This window comes from Nannospalax galili, unplaced genomic scaffold (assembly GCF_000622305.1).
Source record: "Nannospalax galili isolate Female #2095 unplaced genomic scaffold, S.galili_v1.0 scaffold511, whole genome shotgun sequence".
In the NCBI taxonomy this organism is placed as follows: Eukaryota; Metazoa; Chordata; class Mammalia; order Rodentia; family Spalacidae; genus Nannospalax; species Nannospalax galili.
This window is the reverse complement of record NW_008331831.1, coordinates 1,613,548-1,635,130: the sequence shown is the minus strand read 5'-3', so window position 1 is coordinate 1,635,130 and position 21,583 is coordinate 1,613,548. Positions and strand designations below refer to the sequence as shown.

General features: G+C 43.5%; 1 protein-coding gene across 2 annotated transcripts in view; it reads right to left on the bottom strand.

Moving 5' to 3' along the window:
* Colec12 (collectin subfamily member 12) overlaps window positions 1–21,583 on the bottom strand; it is a 200,782-nt gene that overhangs the window by 162,771 nt on the left and 16,428 nt on the right. The window contains exon 2 of one of the 2 annotated variants that reach the window (XM_008826958.3): window positions 4,349–4,399. The exons of the other annotated variant lie outside the window; for it this stretch is intronic. Within the exon in view, the coding sequence (XP_008825180.1) occupies window positions 4,349–4,399 (51 nt within the window). The remainder of the gene's footprint in view (window positions 1–4,348; window positions 4,400–21,583) is intronic. 2 annotated transcript variants of the gene reach the window in all.

Genomic DNA, 21,583 nt, shown 5'->3' with positions numbered 1-21,583 from the left:
TAACACACACACACACAATTAATAGACTAGAAACTTATGCTTCAAAAAAGGAACTCTATCAAACTGTAACCATAGTTACACCTCAATTAGCTCTGCAGACTGAGGCCAAGAAATACTGACCCACAAAGCCTGATTGAAGCTTGAAAATGCTCACTTAATTAACTCTTCAAAGTTTCCCTCATTGAAGCTTTTGTCACAGGAAGAAATTAGTGACAATAACCGTCAGACTTAACTCTTAGACACCTGCCCAGAACTTTGGGAATGGGGTTAACAACTTTGACATATAAAAAGTTTGAAGGAAAATAGAAGACCTTTTTGAAACTAAAATGAAATAATGAGTTTCTGAATAAACAAAGGATGACTGCATTAAAACCCTATAGTGCACACTAGATGTAAACAGTCCTGACCTTATACAGCAATGCTCCTGAATAATTATGTATGAACAACATTGGAAACAAACCTACCTGTAATGGGTTGCTACACTGGTCCCTTTGTCCTGAGGATAATTAACCCCAGCTCATCTGTACAGTCAAATTGAAGTTGTGTTTATTCTATTTACATAATCAAGACACGCCTAAAATTAGACAATAGCTAAATGCTTTATGGTATCCAATTTACTTTTACAAAAATAAAAACCAGCGCTGTGGTCATGTTCAGAGGTAAATCATACCTTCCTGGCTCCTTAGGAATGAAGTCTCAGACTCAGATATTCTGAAGTGGTTGTGCCAAAATGTCTAGGGACTGTTAAGGGCCCCAAATCTCATGCGAATCATAATGCAGCCTCAGGTTTTTATAGTACAAGCATCTTCAAAGCACTTGTCCATCTGGAATCTCTCTTAGTCTCACCAAAGCCCTGAGACTTCTCTACCCTACCAGGTGTTATTTGCTTATGGGACAAAGGCAGCATGTGAGGCTCAGAGTCTAAGTAACTGGTTTCTAGCCAGGTGCAGGGCCCAGCGGGCTGCCCCACCTGTACACGCCTGACACCTCCCACCCTACCACCAACCTACTGCACAGAAGGAACTGAGTCTTCCTATAACAGTTCAAATCTGGCCATACATGAAGGAATGAGCGTTAGGGCTACTGGATTCAGGAACCAGACTGAAAACCTACTTACCTTCTTTAAGAATTAGGGACCGAGGGGCTGGAGAGATGGCTCAGTGGTTAAGAGCAATGACTGCTCTTGCAGAGGACCCGGGTTCGATTCCCAGCACCCACATGACAGCTAGGAACCGTCCTTAACTCCAGTTCCAGGGAATCCGAAACTCTCTTCTGACCTCCTCGGCAATGCGTGACACACTCACATACATGCAGGCAATACACTCATACACACAATATAAAAATAATAAATGAAATATACATATTTTTTAAAGTGGCCAAGTCTCACCAGTGGGACTAGATTGGGCAGGCAGCCCACACTGAGGTACCCGAGGCCAGGCACAGAAGTTGCCTCACCCTCCTGAGAGAGCCTATCCCTCAACACTAGGCTGAGAGAAGACCCAGAATCCTCTAAATGGCCCCCCAGCTAACTAACTTAAGAACCTAATCTATATAGACTTTACTTCCTGTATGTGTAGAATGAAAAGCCAAGTTAAGCTCAACCATGGTTCCATTCGCAAATTTCTACTTTAGCCCAAGGCTGAATAGCATCACTTTGCTTAGAAACAATCCAAGAATTACCAACATCTAGATCATCTTTTCTCCTTTATTTATTTATTGGTTGGTTTGCTTTTTTGTCTGTTTTGACACAGGGTCTCATATAGTCCAGAATGGCCTCAAATTCACTGTGTAGCTGAGGATGACCTTGAACTCATGATCTTCCTGCCTCTACCTTCCAAGTGCTGGGATAATAGGCAAGCACCATCACATCTGGCTCATGAACTTTTTTTTTTTTTTTTTTTTTTTTGGTCTTTTTTGAGACAGGGTCTCCCTGTAGCCCCAGCTGTCCTAGAACTCACTATGTAGACCAGGCTGGCCTTGAACTCACAGAGATCTGCCTGCCTCTGCCTCCTGAGTGCTGGGATTAAAGGCGTGCGCCACCACACCTGGCCAGGAACATCTTTTATACTTAGCCCAAGGTTTCCCACTTTAACTTGGGCCCAGTCTTCTGCTTGCACTGCCTGGTAGCCTTCATTTCCTGTCTCTCTGTTTATGCTCTCCCAACAGTTTTAAGTTCTCACCATGTCTCCTCTGAGTCACCAGTTGGCGTTTCCCAAGTATAACTTAACCCCATAAATTAAAACCCTTTTGGCAGTGTACTGTTTTGCTTTCTCACCCAACTCCCCACCCACCTAAGTAGTAAGATGGTCATAAAATTTACTAAAGTTGTCTCTCGATATCACTGTTAATCACGTGACTTACAAAAAATTTTATTTATCTATTTTGCAGCACTGGGGATTGCACCTAGGTCCCCAAGAATGCTAGCCAAGGGCTCTGATGGTGAGCTATATCCCTACATCTTTGTTTTAACTCTCTAGATTGAGTCAGGGTCGTACTATGTTGCCAGACAGGTCTTGAACTTGTGATCCTCCTGCCTCAGCCTCAGAAGTAGCTGGAATTACTGGCATGCACCATGGCACCCAAGTCAGTCATTCTATGTAAAGGAATGTTTTCTCAGCCAGACATGTTGACACACAGCTGTAATCCCAGCTCCTGGGTGGTGGAGGCAACGTGATGCTAGGCTCAAAACCAATCTCAACTACATAGGAAGTTTTGAGGCCAGCTTGGGCACCATGAGACCTCATCTCAAAGAATTTAAAAAAACAAACAAACAAAAAAAAAAACCCAAACCTCTCGTTTCTTCACGTGTCTATTGATTTCCAGGATATACAGACATCTCAACATTTATTTTCCAGTGCTTCCTGGTCTATGTAATTTGCTGTCCTTTGTAATCCCCAGGTTCATCTTCAATCCTACCTCTCCTTCTAGTGACTCACCCCAAGGAAATCAGAACAACACAGAGTACAATCCAGAAACATGTCCCTGTGTGAGGGACAGGAAGAGAGAAGGACTAGGTCTAGGCTGCTCTGTTGGGCATGAATGAAAAACTGTGGGCTGGTGTGGCTGCATTCCCATGTTAAAGTCCTGCTTCTTTTCTCAGAAAGAAACAGAAGTGTGTTTCCAGATTGGAAAAAAAAAAAAAATGCTAAAACAATGACAGAGCCAGAGCAGCTGGGGGTTGTTAACTTTATCCAGCCAGGATGTTTTTAAGCAATGAGAAGACGACTCATTCTCTTCCATTCATATTCTCTCTTTCTCTCTCTCTCTCTCTTTCTTGCACGCGCACGTCTCTGTCTCTGTCTCTCTGTTTTGCCTATGATCAAGGCACAAAACAAGCTGTTCCCTTGAACTGTCTTCGAAACTGCAATGTTTTACTGGCATCTCTCAGCCACACTGAAGAGCCTGGGAAGCAGGTCCAAGCAAAGATCACAATGCACTAGCCTGGGAGGCAGAGGGGGAAGTATTAGTTCCCTATGGCTGCTGTAACAGGTTACCACAAAACGGTGGCTGGAAAAAAAAAAAATTACAAGTTTCTCCTCTTTCAGTTCTAGAGGCCAAAATCTGAAGTCAGCTTCAGTTGGCTGAAATAAAGGAGTCAGATGGGTTGTTCTCCCTCAGGAGATCTTAAAGGAAGAATTCATTCCCTTGCTTTTTTAAGCTTCTAGAAGTCACCAGAGTTTCTGGACTTGAAGGCCTTTCCAATTCTTTCTGTCATAATCACATGCCTTCTTTCTCTCTGTGCCTCTTTCTCATAAGGATATCTGTGGTGACAGTTTGGACCCCCTTGGATCATGTCTCAAGCTCTTCAACTTAATCATATCTGATCCCTTTTGTCTTATAACACTCAGGTTCTAGGAATGCAGATGTTGAAACCTTTGGGGGCTGTTACCCAAGTGCACGTGTGCACTTGCGTTCCTGGGAGAAGTCTCCCTCCCACTCATCCACTAATACTAATTTATGTAACACTAACTTATAAGGTCTGGGGAACAGACACAGAGGAAAAGCTGATTTATAAACACCAGAACATACCACATTTTTTGCTCCTTTCTCATCACAGATTTACCCTTCCCAACTTATTTACCTAGTGAGCTGTCTGTATTCAGCAGACCCATAAACATCGAATCACTTCCCTTTGCCTGAGTGCAGCTCCTGTTCCACTAACCTTAGAAGTTGTGCAATCATCCTGTTACATTGAAACTCAATTTCCAACCACAAGTGGACCACAAAGCCCCAAATGTTCACATGTGTCAAGGGGCCACCAACCATCTTGTTACTTGCTGGGGTCACTAAAGGTCTGTTACTATGTCCCAGACTGAGTGAGAAGGAACAGAGCTTTGTTTGGACTCACCAAACCTCTTGTAACCGAAGGACTGCACCTCCTCCTCCTCTGCGAAGTCGTCTGAAGAAGAGAAGACACAGTGTTAGCCTTGGCCTGAGACACAGAAGTGTAGGGTGGAGGCAGGACTCAACGGTACTGACCCTAACCAGCTCCTCACTTGCCTTCCCCAAGATGCCATGATAGTGGCTTTCCTTCTGCCTGTGGACCAGGCCAGGCTTTCTGATGACCCCTGGGTGATGGCACTAGCATTCCTGCTGGCAACGGTGTTCTAGCCTCTGCTTTCAATGACTCCCTCCAACTCAGACTTTAAATGGCTGTGACTCCTAGAAGATGCTTTTCTGGACCACCCAGCCATCTGTCACATCACTTCCTTTCAACATCTCTGCTGCTTCCTTGTTTATGTAGGTGCACGTGTGTATGCATATGTGTTTACTGTTGTCAGCATGCCTCCTGTATGGGGCAACTTTTTCTATCTAGATTGACACAAATAAAAATCCCCATTGCTTGGAATGGTGCTTGCTGTGGGGTAGGAGCTTAACAAAATGCTACTAAATTAATAATCAAATACTAAACTATCTACATTAAATTATCTGCTTCCACCAACTATTACAGCATCTCAGAACCCCAGGAAAACTCCTGCAAGGAAAATGAAACTCTTCCCCACTCTTCTTCTGGGGCCAAGGGATAGTTCGGAGAAAATGCATTTTAACATGCAGCAATGCTGTAGGAATACCTAAATATGAAGTCACTGGGACAACAGAGATGTATCAGCCAAGCTTTCTTCCAAGAAGCATAAAGTCTCCTGAGTGGAAACATGACAAGATTCATCACCTTGGTGATCAAGAGCATCTCATTTTACAGATCTACCAGACGTGAGTCTAGAAAGAGCAGGCATTGTGCAGGCATAATTGTGCATTAACTGTGCAAATAAAGGGCACTGTTAGTGACAAATAAGAAGTATCAGGCCAGGTCGTTCCAAAGGGCATGATCAAATCTCCTCTATTTACAACAAACACGGTTATAGCCTAATAAATTCCTCATAGTTAAAAGTATTAGAAGTTGAAAATATCCTAAGTTGAGGATGCTCTGAAGGAACAACCCAACATCATAGATTTAAAACACAGTAAGGGACTACAGCGATAGCTCAGCTGTTAAGAGCATTTATCACTTTTTCACAGGACCCAAGTTCAATTCCCAGCACCCATGTCTGGAGGCTCACAATCTTTTGTAACTCCAGCTCTAGGGGACCCAATGACCCCTTTGGCCTCTGCAAGCACCTGTGCTCATGTGACATACCCACACAGAGACACACATGTACATATGTAAGAAATAAAAACAATAGATAAATAAAAAGATGGAACACTGTATTGTTTCCCTTGTCTGGCAGAGCTGATGGGGAGCGCTCACTACTGCTACCTCGCATTGCCAGAAAGGACTACACTAGCCTGGGAAAAAAGCCAAAGTCAAAATTAGAAGGGCAGTTTCCAGAGCTTGGGAGATAGCTCAGTAAAGTGTTCACCCTACAACATGAGGAACTGAGTTCAATGCCTGAAATCCACATTTTTAAAAAGCTGGGCACGGTAACACACACTGTAATTCCAACACTATCAAGGCAGAGACAAGTTGATCACTGGGGGTCACTGGCTAGCCAGCCTACCCTACTCAATGAGCTCCAGGGCAGTGAGAGACTCTCTCAAAAAAGGGTAGATGAAGCCTGAGGAACAATACCCAAGGTTGCCCCCTGGCCTCCACATGCACTCACACACATGCACTCACACACACATGCACCTCCATGCATGTACACACACATAAAAGAAAATTTTAAAGTACAGTTTCTATTGAATATGTATCTCTTATAAACCATCATTAAGTCCAACCATTGTAAGATGAAGCTCTCTGTTCTTGAGTTGGTCAGCATTACTACACCACATTGAGTGTGTTTCTGATGGGCAGCTCAGCTCAGAAGCATTAACTGTGGATTAGTGACCACAGTGCCAAGTTTACACTAAGTCTCAATCTTTTAAAAAATTTTTCTTTATTATTTTCATTTTATGTGCATGAGTGTATTGTCTGCTTGTCTGCATATACGTAAGTACACCCATGTCGTGCAATGCTTGCAAAGGGCATCGGACTCCCCTGGAACTGGAGTTACGAATGGTTGTTAGCTGCCATGTGGTTGCTGGGAACTGAACCTGAGTCCTCTGCGAGAGCAGCCAATACTGTTAACCATTGAGCCATCTCCCCAAGTCCCAGCTGTCCTCCTTTCAAGATGCTGCCTGGCTTTCAAGGACTCTCATATGGGAAGAAACAAAGCTCTCGTGGTAGTCTTTTTCAACCCCAAATGGGACACGACTGGGATATACTGTGCAGAGAACCCAAGATACAGTGGCAACTTGAACACAACATAGAGGTAACTTAGTGGCATGCTTTGTCTAATGTGTTTATAGAAACCAGGGCAAGAGAGCATTCTAACAGAGAACGGAGAGGTGTGTATCTTTGTATTTTGCTGTTGTCTGCTTATCCCGAGGACAGGGAATTTGGAATCTAGAAGTCGGATATTTATAATCAAAGGCATCTTCCCACATCAAGGCCCAGAGCTGCAATTCCTTCTGTAGTTTCTTCTTTGGAAGAGCACTCTGACAATAGCACAGTGCCTTTCCCACTGAGCAGTGACTGGCTGTTCATCAAACACCTAGCAAGCCTTTGTCTCTGCTTGACTTAGCAATCTGTCCCATCAATGGCTGAAGGCTAGTCTTTTCTCAAACCCTTATCTGCTGCTTCTACTTTAAAATCCATTCATTTATTTATTTACCCAATAAACATAGTTGTTACTGGGCTCAGTGGTGCATACCCATAATCCCAGCACTTGGAAGGTGGAAGCAGAAAAATGAGGAAGTCAAGGCTAGCCTCAGCTATACAGTGAGTGAGCCTGGGTTACATGAGACCCTTTCTCAAAAATAAGTGTGTGTGTGTGTGTGTGTGTGTGTGTGTGTGAGAGAGAGAGAGAGAGAGAGAGAGAGAGAGAGAGAGAGCGCTCACTCTCTCTTCTCTGTGTATCACCAACTCTCACGTCTCTCATATCTATGGTAACGAGGGGGGAGAGAGAGAGAGAGAGAGAGAGAGAGAGAGAGAGAGAGAGAGAGAGAGAGAGATCCCTCAGTATCCTCTGGGTATCCACAAATCTCAAGTCTCTTATATAAATGGTATAGAATTTGTATGACCTACACACATTCCCCCACACACTTCAGGTCATCTCTAGATGACTTTAATACCTAGTACAATGCAAATGCTATGTAAATAGCTGTCATGCTATATGGTTCAGGGAGGTGTAAGAGGTGACAAGCAAGGAGTCTGTGTATGTTCCAAACAGATACAACTCTTTTCCTAATATTTCAGTCTATCATTGGTTGAATTAAGAATGCAGAACCAGAGACTATGAAAGGCTGACCTGCACACGTCTGCAGTGACCAAGTGAGTATGATGTAAGTAATGATGCCACAAGGATAACAGCTCCCCCTGCCAGCTACAGTGTCCCCCAACCACCCCACCCCACGCTGAATCCACTCAGCATCAACACTCAGACACTGCAGGTCAAGGAACATCATTAAGATTTCACAATGAAGCTGGGTGTCGTGCTGCACGGCTTTAATCCCAGCACTCTGGAGGCAGAGGCAGGCAGATCTCTGTGATATGGGGGCCAGCCTGGTCTGCCTAGTGAGCTCCAGGCGAGCTGGGCCATAGAGAGACCCTGTCTCAATAACAAACAAAACAAATAACAATAAATTTCACAATGAAAACCAAAGTACAGGTTTATGTTGCCCCTCCCCCATAATAAACAGCTTCAATTTTCCAATTGAGCTGTTCTATTTTCCCTTCTTCTTTTCAGCAGGGTCACCATGTGTTTGTTTGTTTGTTTTCTGTTCCTTCTTTCATCTTTTTCCCATGCAGCATTTACCACGGCTCTGCTCTTGCCTGAAATTTCCCTGGGAAATTGAATTTCTCACAGTTTTGTTATTAAAGTGGTTCAGTTCTGTCCTGGGTTCTGCCTCCAAGTCAATATTCTGAAACAGTGTTGTGGCTGAAGGAGGCGGGGGAGGGGCTAGAAAAACAAAAGTCTAAGGAAGCCACACCTACATTCCAGTGCATGCTAAGGTCTTAACCCTCAACTCATCAGTCTCTGAAAGTGGACTGGAAATCCTACGATACACGAGGGGCGCCATGAAGTGCTGCAGTAACCGCTGACTGGGATGATCGAGAAAGATCCCTACACAGAAGTGTCTGAAATCAATCTTCTTCCATGGTTTTTCTTTGTGGGGAAAGGCGTTTGGAAAAATGGCACGTGCTAGATCCCAAGGAGGGTGGGTGGTGGGGAGTGAGGCGGAGACTTGTTTAACTTTGTTTCACTCAACGTTTTCAAATGTTGACTACAGAAGCCTCCTTTCCAACCCTTCAAAGTTGAGCGGTGAGTTAGAGCAGGTCAAGTTGTTCGTCATGGTACCATACCTGAAATGATCGACTTATAAAGCAAGATTAGCCAGGTGTGGTGGCAGAAGCTTGTAAATCCCAGCATTCAGGAAGCAGAGGTGGGAAGGCCACTGTACGTTCAAGGGCAGCCTAATCTACATGGGGAGTTCCAAGTTGGCCAGGACTGCAGAGGGAGACCCTGTCTCCTGGTTTCATAGGTTCCCTTCAGTACTAAGGCAGCAAATCATGGTGGGGTCGTTGCCTGTGGGAAGGCAAAAGTCACTTCCTTCATGGACAGAAGTGAGAAAAAAAAAAAAAAAAGGAAGCTCAAGGTCTGCCTCCAATGCCCTAAAACCTCCCTCTCAGCCCCACATCTTAAAGATTCCACTTTTTCCAAGTCACACCAGCTGGAGACCAAGGCTCTGAAACATGGGCCTGTAGGGAACATTCCAGATCCAAGCTGTCATACTCAGTACACAGTTCTCTAGCTCTGGTGTCCCCTCAGAGCCTGCAGATTAAAATCTCTCAGCTGCTTAGTTACCAAGCAGCAGGGTCAAGCTGGTGCCTGAGTTGGGCATCTAGGAATTTTAGGAAGAAGAAAAATGCAAAGGTTGATGGGAAGTGTGGTTGTGGACACAATGTAGATCAGAAGACAGGAAAGAAAATGAATAGTCCATGCTCCTAGTGATGGAATATTCTAAAGAGAAAATGGCTAGGATAAGGCCCTAAACTATTCACTAAGATTTCAATTAACATAAATAGCCTAGACAGAGCTGTTAGCATGTACACAAGAGGATCACAAGTTCGAGGCTAACCTGGGCTACAGAGTGAGTTCAAGACCAGTCTGGGTAGAGACGCCTTATCAAAATTTTTAAAAAGCGGGCTGGGGATATGGCCCAGGGTAAAGAGCTTACTTAACATGCACCAGACCCTTGGTTTGATCCCCAGTGCCTCAAACACAGATATTATGTGCAATATTATGTGCTGTTCTCAAAACCTTTTCCTCACTCTGTGTAGATCAAGTTATGTGTTCCCAGGTATCTTTACAGTATGGAGCCTGCAAAGGTGATAGAAGCAAACAAGCTTGAGGCAGCTAGTCGCACTGCATCCACAGTGAAGCAGTAGAGTAATGAATGGATGGACGCATGCATGCAGCTTAGCAACCAGTCCTCTACCCAAGGACCCAGCCAGGGAATGGTGCCACCCACAGTGGGCAGGCCTTCCCACCCCAATTAGTGCAATAAAGATAATCCCCCATAGACATGCCCAGAGACCCACCTCCCAGTGATTCTGGAGCCTGTCGAGAGCTAACACTAGCTATCACAACAGTACAGACTGGCTAAGACTTATACCTCTGAGCTCTACAGTGGCCATAACCAGTTTCTGCATCTGACAACAGTGGGGAAGAAGTAAGCTTAGCATACTGAATAACAGAAAGTGCGTAGACTCCTATCTATAAGCACATTTTTTATTTTACTTCCACAGCGTACTTTGCCATTTTCATTTTAGTACCTATGGGATATACTGTATTTTGCTAGCCTACTTTGAAATGTTTAACATTTATTTTTACTTTACTGAGATACACTGGCCAGGGATTTTTTTTTTTTTTTTTCTTTTTGGAGCTGGGGATTGAACCCAGGGCCATGCTGGACAAGTACTCCGCCCCTAGGCTACATTGCTAGCAGGTACTTTGCTACAGAGAACATTGAACAGATTTCTTTCTTTCTCTGAGAGTCTTACACTATAGTCCACACTGGCCTCTAGGTTGCAGGAATCCTCCTGCCTCAGCCTCTCAAGTGCTAGGATTACAGGTTTGAGTTACCACATCTGGCTCTGGTTTATTCTTTGAGCCTTGCACTTTTAAGGACTATGAGTTCACAAATACAGTCTAGTTGGCTCAGAGATGAGACTCATACATACTTGATACTCCAGCCAGTCTATGCAGCAAGTCTTGGGACAACCCTACAGAAGCATTTTCCTCCCCTTCGTTCCATCTGTGTCTGCATGAGAGCACTGAGCCATGTCCAGCTGCTGCGTGCTTCATTCCCCAAATTGGAAAGCCACTCGAAACCAGAAACCATGTCACAAATAGCAACTGGCACCTCAGAGCACACGATGGGCACTTTACAGTTGCTGTTGACAATTAAGCAAATTATGGAGTCACCCATTTTCTGTCTCTCATGCATTCTGTTAAGTAGAGACTGAATCTATCTTTTTTAAAAACACCCACTGTCATGGGTAGAATGTGAAATGAGCTCCACAAGCTCATGGGTTTGATCAGTTGTTCCCTAGCTGATGGGACTCTTTGGAAGTTGTGGAATCTTTGAGAGATGGGGCCCCACTGGAGGAACTGGTCACCGCAGGGCAGGTCTTACAGGTGATGGCCGCCCTGGTTGTGGCCCAAGATCTCTCGGTTTCTTGTGCTGCTTGACAGCATTCTCTTTTTGTTCTGTTTTGTTTTGTTGGTCTCCCTGTAGCCCCACTGGCCTAGAACTTGCCTTGTAGACCAAGATGGCCTTGATCTCACAGAGATTCACCTGCCTCTGCCTACCGATTGCTGGAATTAAAGGCATGCACCTCTACGCCAGGCTCTTGACAGCATTCTCGATGTACCCAGCAGCCTCATGCTCCCACCCTGGACAGAACAGTCCTTCCACGCTTTCCTGGCTACTATGGATTGCCTCCTCTCAAACCAGCCAAAATCAGCCCTTCTTCCCTTAAGTTGCTTCTTATCAAGTATTTGTTACAGTAAGAGAAGAGTAAACAAACAGGGCCAGCAAGATGGCTGGTGGGTCGAAACACTTGCCACGCAAGCCTGACAGTCGGAGTTTGGCTCCAGGAAACCACAGTAGAAGGAGAGAACCAACTCCTGAAAGCTGTCTTCTGGCCTCCACATGTGCACCTGAACATGAATGCCCACTCTCTCATACACATAACAATAATAAATAAAATAAAATTTTATTTTCTAAAAATGAATTAAGGGGCTGAAGAGATGAACCAGTGGTTAAGAGCACTTGTTGCTCTTTGAGAGACCCCAAGTTCAGTTCTCAGCACATTGGGTGGCTCACAACCACCTGTAATTACAGCTCCAGGGGACCCGATGCCCTCTTCTAGCCTTCTGTACACATGCAACCCTACACACACACACACATACATACACATAAGAATAAAAGTAAGGGGCTGGAGAGATGGCTTAGTGGTTACAAGCACTGGCTGCTCTTGCAGAGGACCCAGATTCAAATCCCAGCACCCACATAGCAGCTAACAACTATCTGTAACTCCCGTTCAGGGAATCTAACACCCTCTTCTGGCCTCTGTGGGCACTGCACACACACAGTGCACCTACATACAGCCAAAACATTCATACACATATGAATCCCCAGCACCCACATGGCAGCTATAAACCATCCTTAACTCCAGTTCCAGGGGAATCCAAAGCCCTCTTGTTACCTCTGAGGCATTGCACAACATGATGCACTCACATACATGCAGGCAAAATACACTAATACACATAAAATAAAAATAATAAAATATTTAAAAAAATTAAAAGTAGTTACACCCAAAATGTATGGAAAAGAGAACATGCATTTGATTAGCACCTACTGAAGGTCAGTTACTTCGCATTGTGTTATGCTTCTGTTTTACAAATGAGGAAACTGAGGCCCAGAAAAATTCCCTAACATTGATGCAAAGTCTGACAGCTTGTGTCAAGATCGAGACTAAAACCCAGGCCTGTGGGACTCAGAAGTTCCATACTATGATAGTAACTGACCTGCAGGACCAAGAAACAAACTACTAGCTTCTGGAAAAGTTAAGAAGCAATAGTTTATACCCTAGAATTTGGAAAAGGCTTAGGGATATAGGGCACGGGAAACTCTGTAAGAGGAAGAAAGATGAGGCTCACACAGCAGGATGGATAAGCATGTGTTTAAGAAGTAACTGGATATACCAGACTTGGAGAATCACACCAGTAATCTCAGAACTTGGAAGACACAGACAAGACTTGTATTCAAGGAGCGTAATAGTATATCACAAAGCCTGCATCATTCGCTTCACCCAATCACATGGGCGTTACAGAATCCACATCCTCATGAGACGAAAGATAAGTTCAAGACACATATTTTGAGATAGATGACATTTACATAACTATGACATTGCTGTAATTGTTCTACTGTCGTATTGTTATGGTTAATCTCTTACTGTGCATAGCCTATAAACTTTTCCACAGGCAGGAACTTAGGGGAAAATATATATAGTAGATAGGTTGTAGTGCTATGTGCATTTTAGGCTTCCACTAGGGAGTCTTAGAACATACCCCGAAGGAATTTGTAGCCATGTAAATACCTTAGATTATTAGAAAATTATTATGGGATTTTCTGTTCATTACTGTTAGGTTCCTGGCAGGCTCCTAAAATGGTGGTGCAGAGCCCAACATTCTAAAACGGTGGGATCTAACTTAGCCCTGGGCAAGTCCCTCTGCTCATTGGGGGACCAACCAATCCTGAGCTAAACTGCCCAGGCTATGTCATGGAAAGTTACCCAACCACTTAAATGCCTAAAAAGATATCTGACTTCCCCTGCTCACTGCTGTTTTCCTGCTCCCTGAGAAGCAGCCCGGCGGTCTGCCACCATACCACAGGTCTTTACTGCTCTGCTTCCATACAATTGCTTAGCTGCTTTTATTTTTTTTATATTTTATTTTTTTAATTTTATGTGTATGAGTGTATTGTCAGAGTGTTAAGTAAGTGCACCCATTTCATGAAGTGCCCATGGAGGCCAGAAGAAGGTGTCAGATTCCCTAGAACTGGAGTTACAGACAGTTATTAGCTGCCATGTGGGTGCTGGGAACTGAACCCATGTCCTCTGCAAGAGCAGCCAGTGCTCATAACCACTGAGCCCTTGGTTTTATTTATTGTCTGCGGAGCTGATGACTGACCCTGCCTGGAACTGCTTTTTGAGTTTTATGTTTTGTGACAAAACAATAGGATGTTTTTGGTCAGAGATACAGTTTAGTTTAATTCAGTTTAATTTTGAGATAAGGTCCTGCTATGTAGCCCAGGCTGGCCTTGAACTTTCAATCCACCTGCGTTTGCTTCCAAAGTGCTGGTATTATAGGTATGTGCTACCTTGAATAGATTTTTTTCAAGTTAAAATTTATATACATGAGGGGCTGGAAAGATGGCTCAGTGGTTAAGAGCACTGGCTGATCTTGCAGAGGACCAGGATTCGATTCTCAGCACACACAGTATTCTTGGAGAGGACCTGAGTTCAGTTCTCTGCACCCATATCAGGAAGTTCACAACCACCTGTAACAACTCCAGCTCCAGGGGATCTGATGTCCACTCTAGACTCTGCAGGTACCTGCACTCATGTGCATATACCCCTCCCCTGCCACATACACATAATTTAAAAATTAAAAAAAATTATGTATATACATAAAATGACCTCAAATTTTGTCACAACTTTTGGCCTTTATAAAAACAGTGGTACTTGGGACTGGAGAGTTGGCTCAGTGATTAAGAACACTGATTACTCTTGCAGAGGACAGGGGTTTGATTCCCAGCACTGACATGGCGGCTAACAACTGTTATGTAACTCCAGTTCCAGGGGATCTGATGCCGTCTTCTGACCTCCTTGGGCACTGCACAACATGGGTGCATTTACACACATGTGGGCAACATACTCAAACACATAATAAAATAAAATAAAATAAAATAAAATAAAATATAAAAAAGACAGTGGTACTTGCTTTGTTGATAGAGAGAGAGAAAACACCTAGCTCCTTTCTTTACAGCTCAACAAAATTGAGGGGTGTTTTTGTTACTTTTACCCATAAATTAATAGTAGGTACTAAGCAAGATTTCTGCCAGCAGTCACCAGCTTTAACAACTTGAAATAAGTAGTATATGTGACATTCAAACCCTGACACCTGGGATAGGAAGGTGGCTCCGTTGACAGAGTGCTTGCCTGACATGCACGAAGCCCTAGGTTTTTTTTTTTTTTAATTTATTTTTATATTTTATTATTTTTTATTTTATGAGTGTATTGCCTGCCTGTATGCAAATGCAACTGTGCCATGCAAGGCAGAAGAGGGTTTCAGATCCCCTGGAACTGGAGTTACAGACAGTTGTTAGCTGCCATGTGGGTACTGGGATTTGAACCTGGGTCTTCTGCAAGAACAGCCAGTGTTCTTAACCACTGAGCCATCTCTCCAGCCCCAAAGCCCTAGGTTTGATCCCCAGCACCATATAAACCAGGTGTGATGGTGCACGGCTGTAATTCTAGCATTTCGGAGTGAAAGGTAGGAGGATCCTAAGTTCAAGATCATCCCCAGCTACCTATCAAATTCAAGGGCAGCCTGTGACACATGAGAACCAGTCTCAAAACACCCACCCACCTGACACATCCATCACTCATTGACAACTATAGGGGACATGTGCTTTCTTCTCTTGTGAGAGAAGATCTTATCCAGTGGTGTTAATCATGTAGGAATGATGGCTTGAGTGTCTCTGCATTGAGTTTTATAAGAGTCCAGAAGGGCCTCAAATACATGGGTGATTTAACAAGAAAAACTAGTGCCACCGATCTCTCTGGAGGTGCAAAAAGAAGTGGGGGGGGGGAAGAGGAGAGAGGGGAGGAGCAGGTGGAGAAGGAGGAGGGGGAAGGAGGGGGGGAAGGGGGAGGAGGGAGATGGAGGGGGGAGGGGCCGGTGTCCTAGTTTGGTTTTTTTGTTGCTATGATAAAACACTGGCCAAAACTAACTTTGGAAGGAAAGGGTTTACTTCATCTTACACTTCCAAGGCACAGTCCATCTTTGAGGGAAGTCAGGGCAGGAGCCTGGAGGCAGGAACCAAAGCAGACAAGGGAGAAATGCTTTACTGTCTTGCTCTGTTACCTTTCTTATACAGCCCAGGCCCAGTGAGGCCCACAGTGGACTGGGCATCTCACATCAATTGCAATTAAGAAAATGCCTCACAGATAGGGCCACTGGCAAATCTGTTAAGGGAAATTCCTCAATCGAAACTCCCTCTTCTTGGGTGTGTTGACAGCTGAAGCTATCCAGCACTTGGAGGAGGATGAAAGAGGAGGAGGAAGGAGGATGAAGGAGGGAAGAGGGGGAGGAAAAGAAGAGGAAGAAGAGGTGGGAGTCAATATGTTTACTAAAACCAAAAGAAAAAAACCAAAACAGGTTTACTGAAGACACTGCAAGAGACATCAGCTGGGTAGTAACAAGAGTACTGCCTGCCAACAAAATACATGTTTTGTTTTGAAATTACTTGTTTAGATTACTTACAGAGTTATGGTAATGTTCTAACTAATTACCAAGGCTGAAGAGACTTACTTTGCTTCTAGGAACACATATGTGCTGTTCATTACTCTACCACTGAGATATAGCCCAGCCATCTTTTTTTTTTTCTTCAGTAGGCTTCCTTGGCTGACCTTGAACTTGTGATCCTCCTACCTACCTCAGCCTCCCTAGTAGCTGGGGTCACAAGGCCTGCCCCATCAGGACCAGGGGAAATTTTGGATTTTATCTCCTTATACCTCAAATACCACACGTGTTTTACAGTGGTCCTTAAGCATGCTTTGCTTCTCTTTTAAGGCATTTTTCTTTAATGATATTGTAGCAGTTACCTTTCTCATTGCTGTGACAAAATACCTGACAGAAGCAACTTAAGGAAGGGTTTACTTTGGCTCATGGTTTGAGTACAGTCCATGATGGTGGGGAGGAAGTGGGACAGCAGCTCCAGCTGTGGCAATGTGAACATGAGGCAGTGACCACAAGGCAGTCATCAGCCACAAAGCAGTCATCAGCCAGGAAGCACAGAGAGGTAGATGCTGGCCTTCAGCTTACTTTTTCCTTTTCTTCTGTTTATTCAGTTCAGGCCCCCAGCCCATAGCATGGTGCCACCCACATTCAGGATGAACCTTCCCTCCTCAGTTACACCTCTCTGGAAACTTCCTCACAAATACATCCAAATATTCAAGGTACAAGACCAACCATCACAAACACATATCCCACTACTGAAATATAAACTATAATACAAGATAGTAAATCAGCTCAAATCTCTCCTCCAGATGAAATTATCCCTCTCTCCCTCCTGACTACCCAATCCTCACCTGGGGCACTATCTACCTTTTATTAGTTGCTTTTCTGTTGCTGTGAGAAAACATCATAGCCACGGCAACTTATACAAGAGTTTATTGGGCTCATGGTTCTAGAAGGACAAGTCCACCGTGGCAGGAGGCAGTTGGAGCAAAGAGAGCTCAGAGCTTGAATTTTCAAGCATGAGCAGGAAACAGAGATACAGGAAGTGGTACAGGCTATGAACTCTCAAAGCCCACCTCCAATGACACACTTCTTCCAGCAAGGTCCTATCTCCTGAAGGCTCCATGACCTTTCCTAAAAAGTGCCATTAACCACCCAAGTGTTCAAATACTTGGAGCCTATGGGGGACAATTCTCATTCAAACCACCACATACTTGCTACCTATAATTCCAGTTGCTTATGCATTAAGTTACTTGCTGACCTGACTGCAAGTTCATTGAGAACAAGCCTCATTCATGTTGTGTGATGGTTCTACAATGCCTTACACAGAAAGTACATACCAAAGCTATTCAGAGAAAAAATTGAGACTGGGAGTGTAGCTCAGTGGCAGAACACTTGCCTAGCATGTGCATGCTCCTCAATCGGATCCCAAGCACCACATGCATGTGTGTACACAAACGTGTACACAAACACACACACACACAAAACCACAAACGATAGCTCATGGAAATATTAATGAAATAGACATGATGTGATATGGCTAAAAATCTTATATATATGGGGCGGGAGAGATGGCTCACCAGTTAAGAACACTGGCTGCTCTTGCAGAAGACTAAGGTTCAATTTCCAGCACTCACATGGATGCTAACACCCATCTGTAACACCAGCTCCAGATGATCTGATGCCCTCTTCTGGCCTCTCTAGGTACTGCACACATGTGGTGCACTTAGATGCAGGCAAAATACTTATACATATTACAAATACATATGTAAATAAATCTTAAAATTTTTTAATCTTACATGTACATGTATCAGTCCTAATACTAATAAATTAGTTTAATGTTGTGATTCCTCGATGTCATATCCTCCTTGCTATGACAAAATACTTGACAAAAGCAATTTAAGGAAGGAAGGAAGGGATAACACTGGACACTGGATTCAAGTAAGCTTCATTAAAAATATTCTGGCTGTAAAGACAGCTCATCAAGGAAATGCACCTAGACCTGACAACTTGAATTTGATCCCAGGGGCCCACAAGGCAGAAGGAGCGAACTAATTTCCATAAGTTGTCCTCTGACCACATGTATGCCATGGCACACACATTTCCAAATACACATACACACAAGTACACAATATAAACAAATAAAAATGCAATTAATATTTTAAAGATTTTTGTATTTTGTACATCTGTGTGAGAGTATGTACACATGCGTGTGGGTACCTTCGGAGGCCAGAAGAGGGCATTAGATCCCCTAGAACTGGAGTTACAGGCAGATATGAGTCACCTTAAATGGGTGCTGCAAGAGCAACAAGTGCTCTTAATCGCTGAGTCATCTCTCCAGGCTCTGTAATTAATCTTTTAAAATTAGTTTTACTTAAGAGTTTCCAACAATGATAACTCATAAAAAGCATCTAGGCGCAGGATGCAGAGCTGCAAAAAACATTAGCAACAACAACAAATCACTTTTCCAAAGTGGGTCAATACAAAACATGAGTTCAGTGTCCAGGTATGTCCAGTTCCCACCACACTAATGGTCAGAGAATCTAAACGAAGCCCAACTCTGATGAAACTTAAAAAAAACAAAACAAAACAAAACATTCTGGGGCTGGAGAGATAGCTCAGTGGTTAAGAGTGCTGACTAGTCTTGCAGAGGACATGGGTTTGATTCCCAGCACCCACATGCAGGCTAACAACCATCTGTAACTCCAGTTCCAGGGGATCTGATGCCCTCTTCTGACCTCTGTGGGCACTTCATGACACACCTACCTACATTACACTCATACACATAAAAAATTATACACACACACACACACACACACACACACACATTCTGTCATCATCAGAAGACCCTATTACACTCATACACATAAAAAATTATACACACACACACACACACACACACATTCTGTCATCATCAGAAGACCCGGGAAAACTGGCATTCCTAGGGAACTTAAACATATTTGTACACTTTTATTCATTTCTGCCACTATTTTAACAGCTAGGACAGTTGTATCATTACTACAATGACAGACTTCCCTGCATAACCCTGTATTCTGGGTAGCACTGATTCTGAAACCATCACAATAGCCACAGTGACAAGAGCAGTGGCTGGAAAGGAACCAGCACTCACACTGCCCCTTCCCCCAGCAGACAGCACAGCTTATTCCCACCCCAGGGCAGTTTCAACACATCAGTAATTTGAAAATTACTTTAATTGCAAAACTGAAGACTTGCCTTCAAGGTCCTGACTATATCACTTGATTAAATTAGCATAAGTGTTTCATAACTGGGAATTAAATCACTGCCCAAAGTAGATTATAACAACACAGTTTTATATTACAATAACTCAAGCATGTGGGTTCTTAATACCAGACAGTATCCTAAATGAGTGATCTCTATTGACCTACTTAATCCTTACATCAGCTCTCCCAGGTAGATGCCATCATTTCTCTAATTTCCCAAAGAAATTGGGGCCCTAGAAGGTTAAATACTTTTCCAGTGGTCACCAGGCTCTCTGGTTTCTGAGCCCATACTCTTGTGGTCATAAAAAATTGTCAGGTTCAACTCTTGGGTTCACTAAGCATAATTATATTTTAGAAGCTGGTTACATTTTAAAGCATGTATTATCTACTTTAAAGTTGCACTGTTTAACCTTTGAATAATAGTTTGTTTGTAAACATCAGCTAGTTTCCTAACATTTCTATGACCCAAGAAAAGGATGTTCTAAGACTGCATCTGCTTCCACAGTGCAGATGGCAAGTTACTTTTCACACAGAATGTCCAATGGCTGACCTCTGAAGCTGTGAATACTACTTCATGTGACACTGAGTTACAATACCAAGGCATCCTGGAAACATAAAGGAGTTGTGTTTAAAATATCTCCTCCAATAAATGTGTTTAATTTAAAATCCACTCCATGCTGAAAACACCATTTCTATTTTTAAGAATATTAAATATTTTTATGATGAATTCGGGGGTTAAGAGAGCCCCCAGGACCCTCTTTGAGAGCTTAATGTAGGATTAGTAATTTCTGCTTACCTTGGCTCTTGTTGCTGTGTAATTATGCAAGTTCTGCAAGCAATCAGCAGGGTCTTGTCAAGGTACTATATTGGTTTTGGCTCTTCAAATGACACTCGCTTAACTAGAAATCAAACTACTACTTGAATGAAAGTGTTGGGTGGATGGTGTGGTTAGAAATTCTGTTGTCAGCAATAATGAAGCCACTTCAGTGAAAAATACCCTACAGCTCCTGCCCCTAAAAATCTGTCCTCACAGGGGCCAGCAAGATGGCTCAGCAGGAAAAGGCTCCTGCCACCAAGCCCAACAATCTGAGTTTGATCCTCAAGACCTACTGTGGTGGTTTTAATGAGAATGTCCCCCATAGGCTCCAAGTATTTAGACATTTTTGTCCCCAGGTGGTGGCACTGTTTTGGGAGGTCTTAGAAGGTGTGGCCATGCTAAAGGAAGCATGTTATTGGGGGCGGACTTAGAGTTCTTAAGCCTTGCCAGATCTCGAGTTGCTCTCTCACTTCCTATGCCTGCTTGAAGATGTGAGACTTTAGCTTCCACTCCTCCTCCAGTCACCTCTGCCACCATGCCTCCCTGCCATGATGGACTCTTGCCCCTTGGAACTGCAAGCTCAAATAAACTCTTCCTTAAGTTGCTTTGGTCAGTGTTTCTATCACAGCAACAGAAAAGTAATGAAGACACCTATATACTTAGTGAAAGAGGGAACCAAATCCCACAAGTTAACTTCTGACCTCTCCATGCATGTGTAGCATGCATGCCAACACACATGTGCACATACACACAAATAAATGTAATAAAATTTAAGGATAAAATTTAAAAAAATCTGTTCTTGAAAATGGAACTTTTGAGCTGGGTGTGGTGGCACAACATGTAATCACAGCTACTCCAGAGGCTGAGGCAGGAGGAACACATGTTCAGGGCTAGCCTAGGCTGCAGAGAACTCTAGGCCAGCCTGAACAACTTAATAAGATCCTGTCTCAAAGTGAAAGAAAGCAAAAAGGTGGCTAAGGATGTAGCTCAGTGGTAGGACACTTGTTAACGTGTATCTCCAGTGTGATTTAAAAAAAAAAAAATAGACGGGAAAAAGGAAAAGGGTACCTTTGACAGTATCTATAGGCCAGAAGTTTAACCTGGGGGTTCTCGATTCAGGAGTATGAATACCGATTCCTCCACTGACTAGCTGAGGGTCCTTGAACTCATGATGTAACAACTCACTGAGCCTGTTTCTCTATCTGCAAATAATATGTGAAAATAATTATTATTGGGCTTGGAGAGATGGCTCAGCAGTTAAGAACACTGTGTTCTTGCAGAAGGCCTGGGTTTAATTTCCAGCACCCACATGGCAGCTAACAACTGTCTATAACTCCAGTTCCAGGGGATCCGACAGCCTCTTCTGTCCTCCGTGGGCATTGCACGACACAGGTATACTCACATACATGCAGGCAATACAAGCATACACATAAAATAAAAATAATAAATAA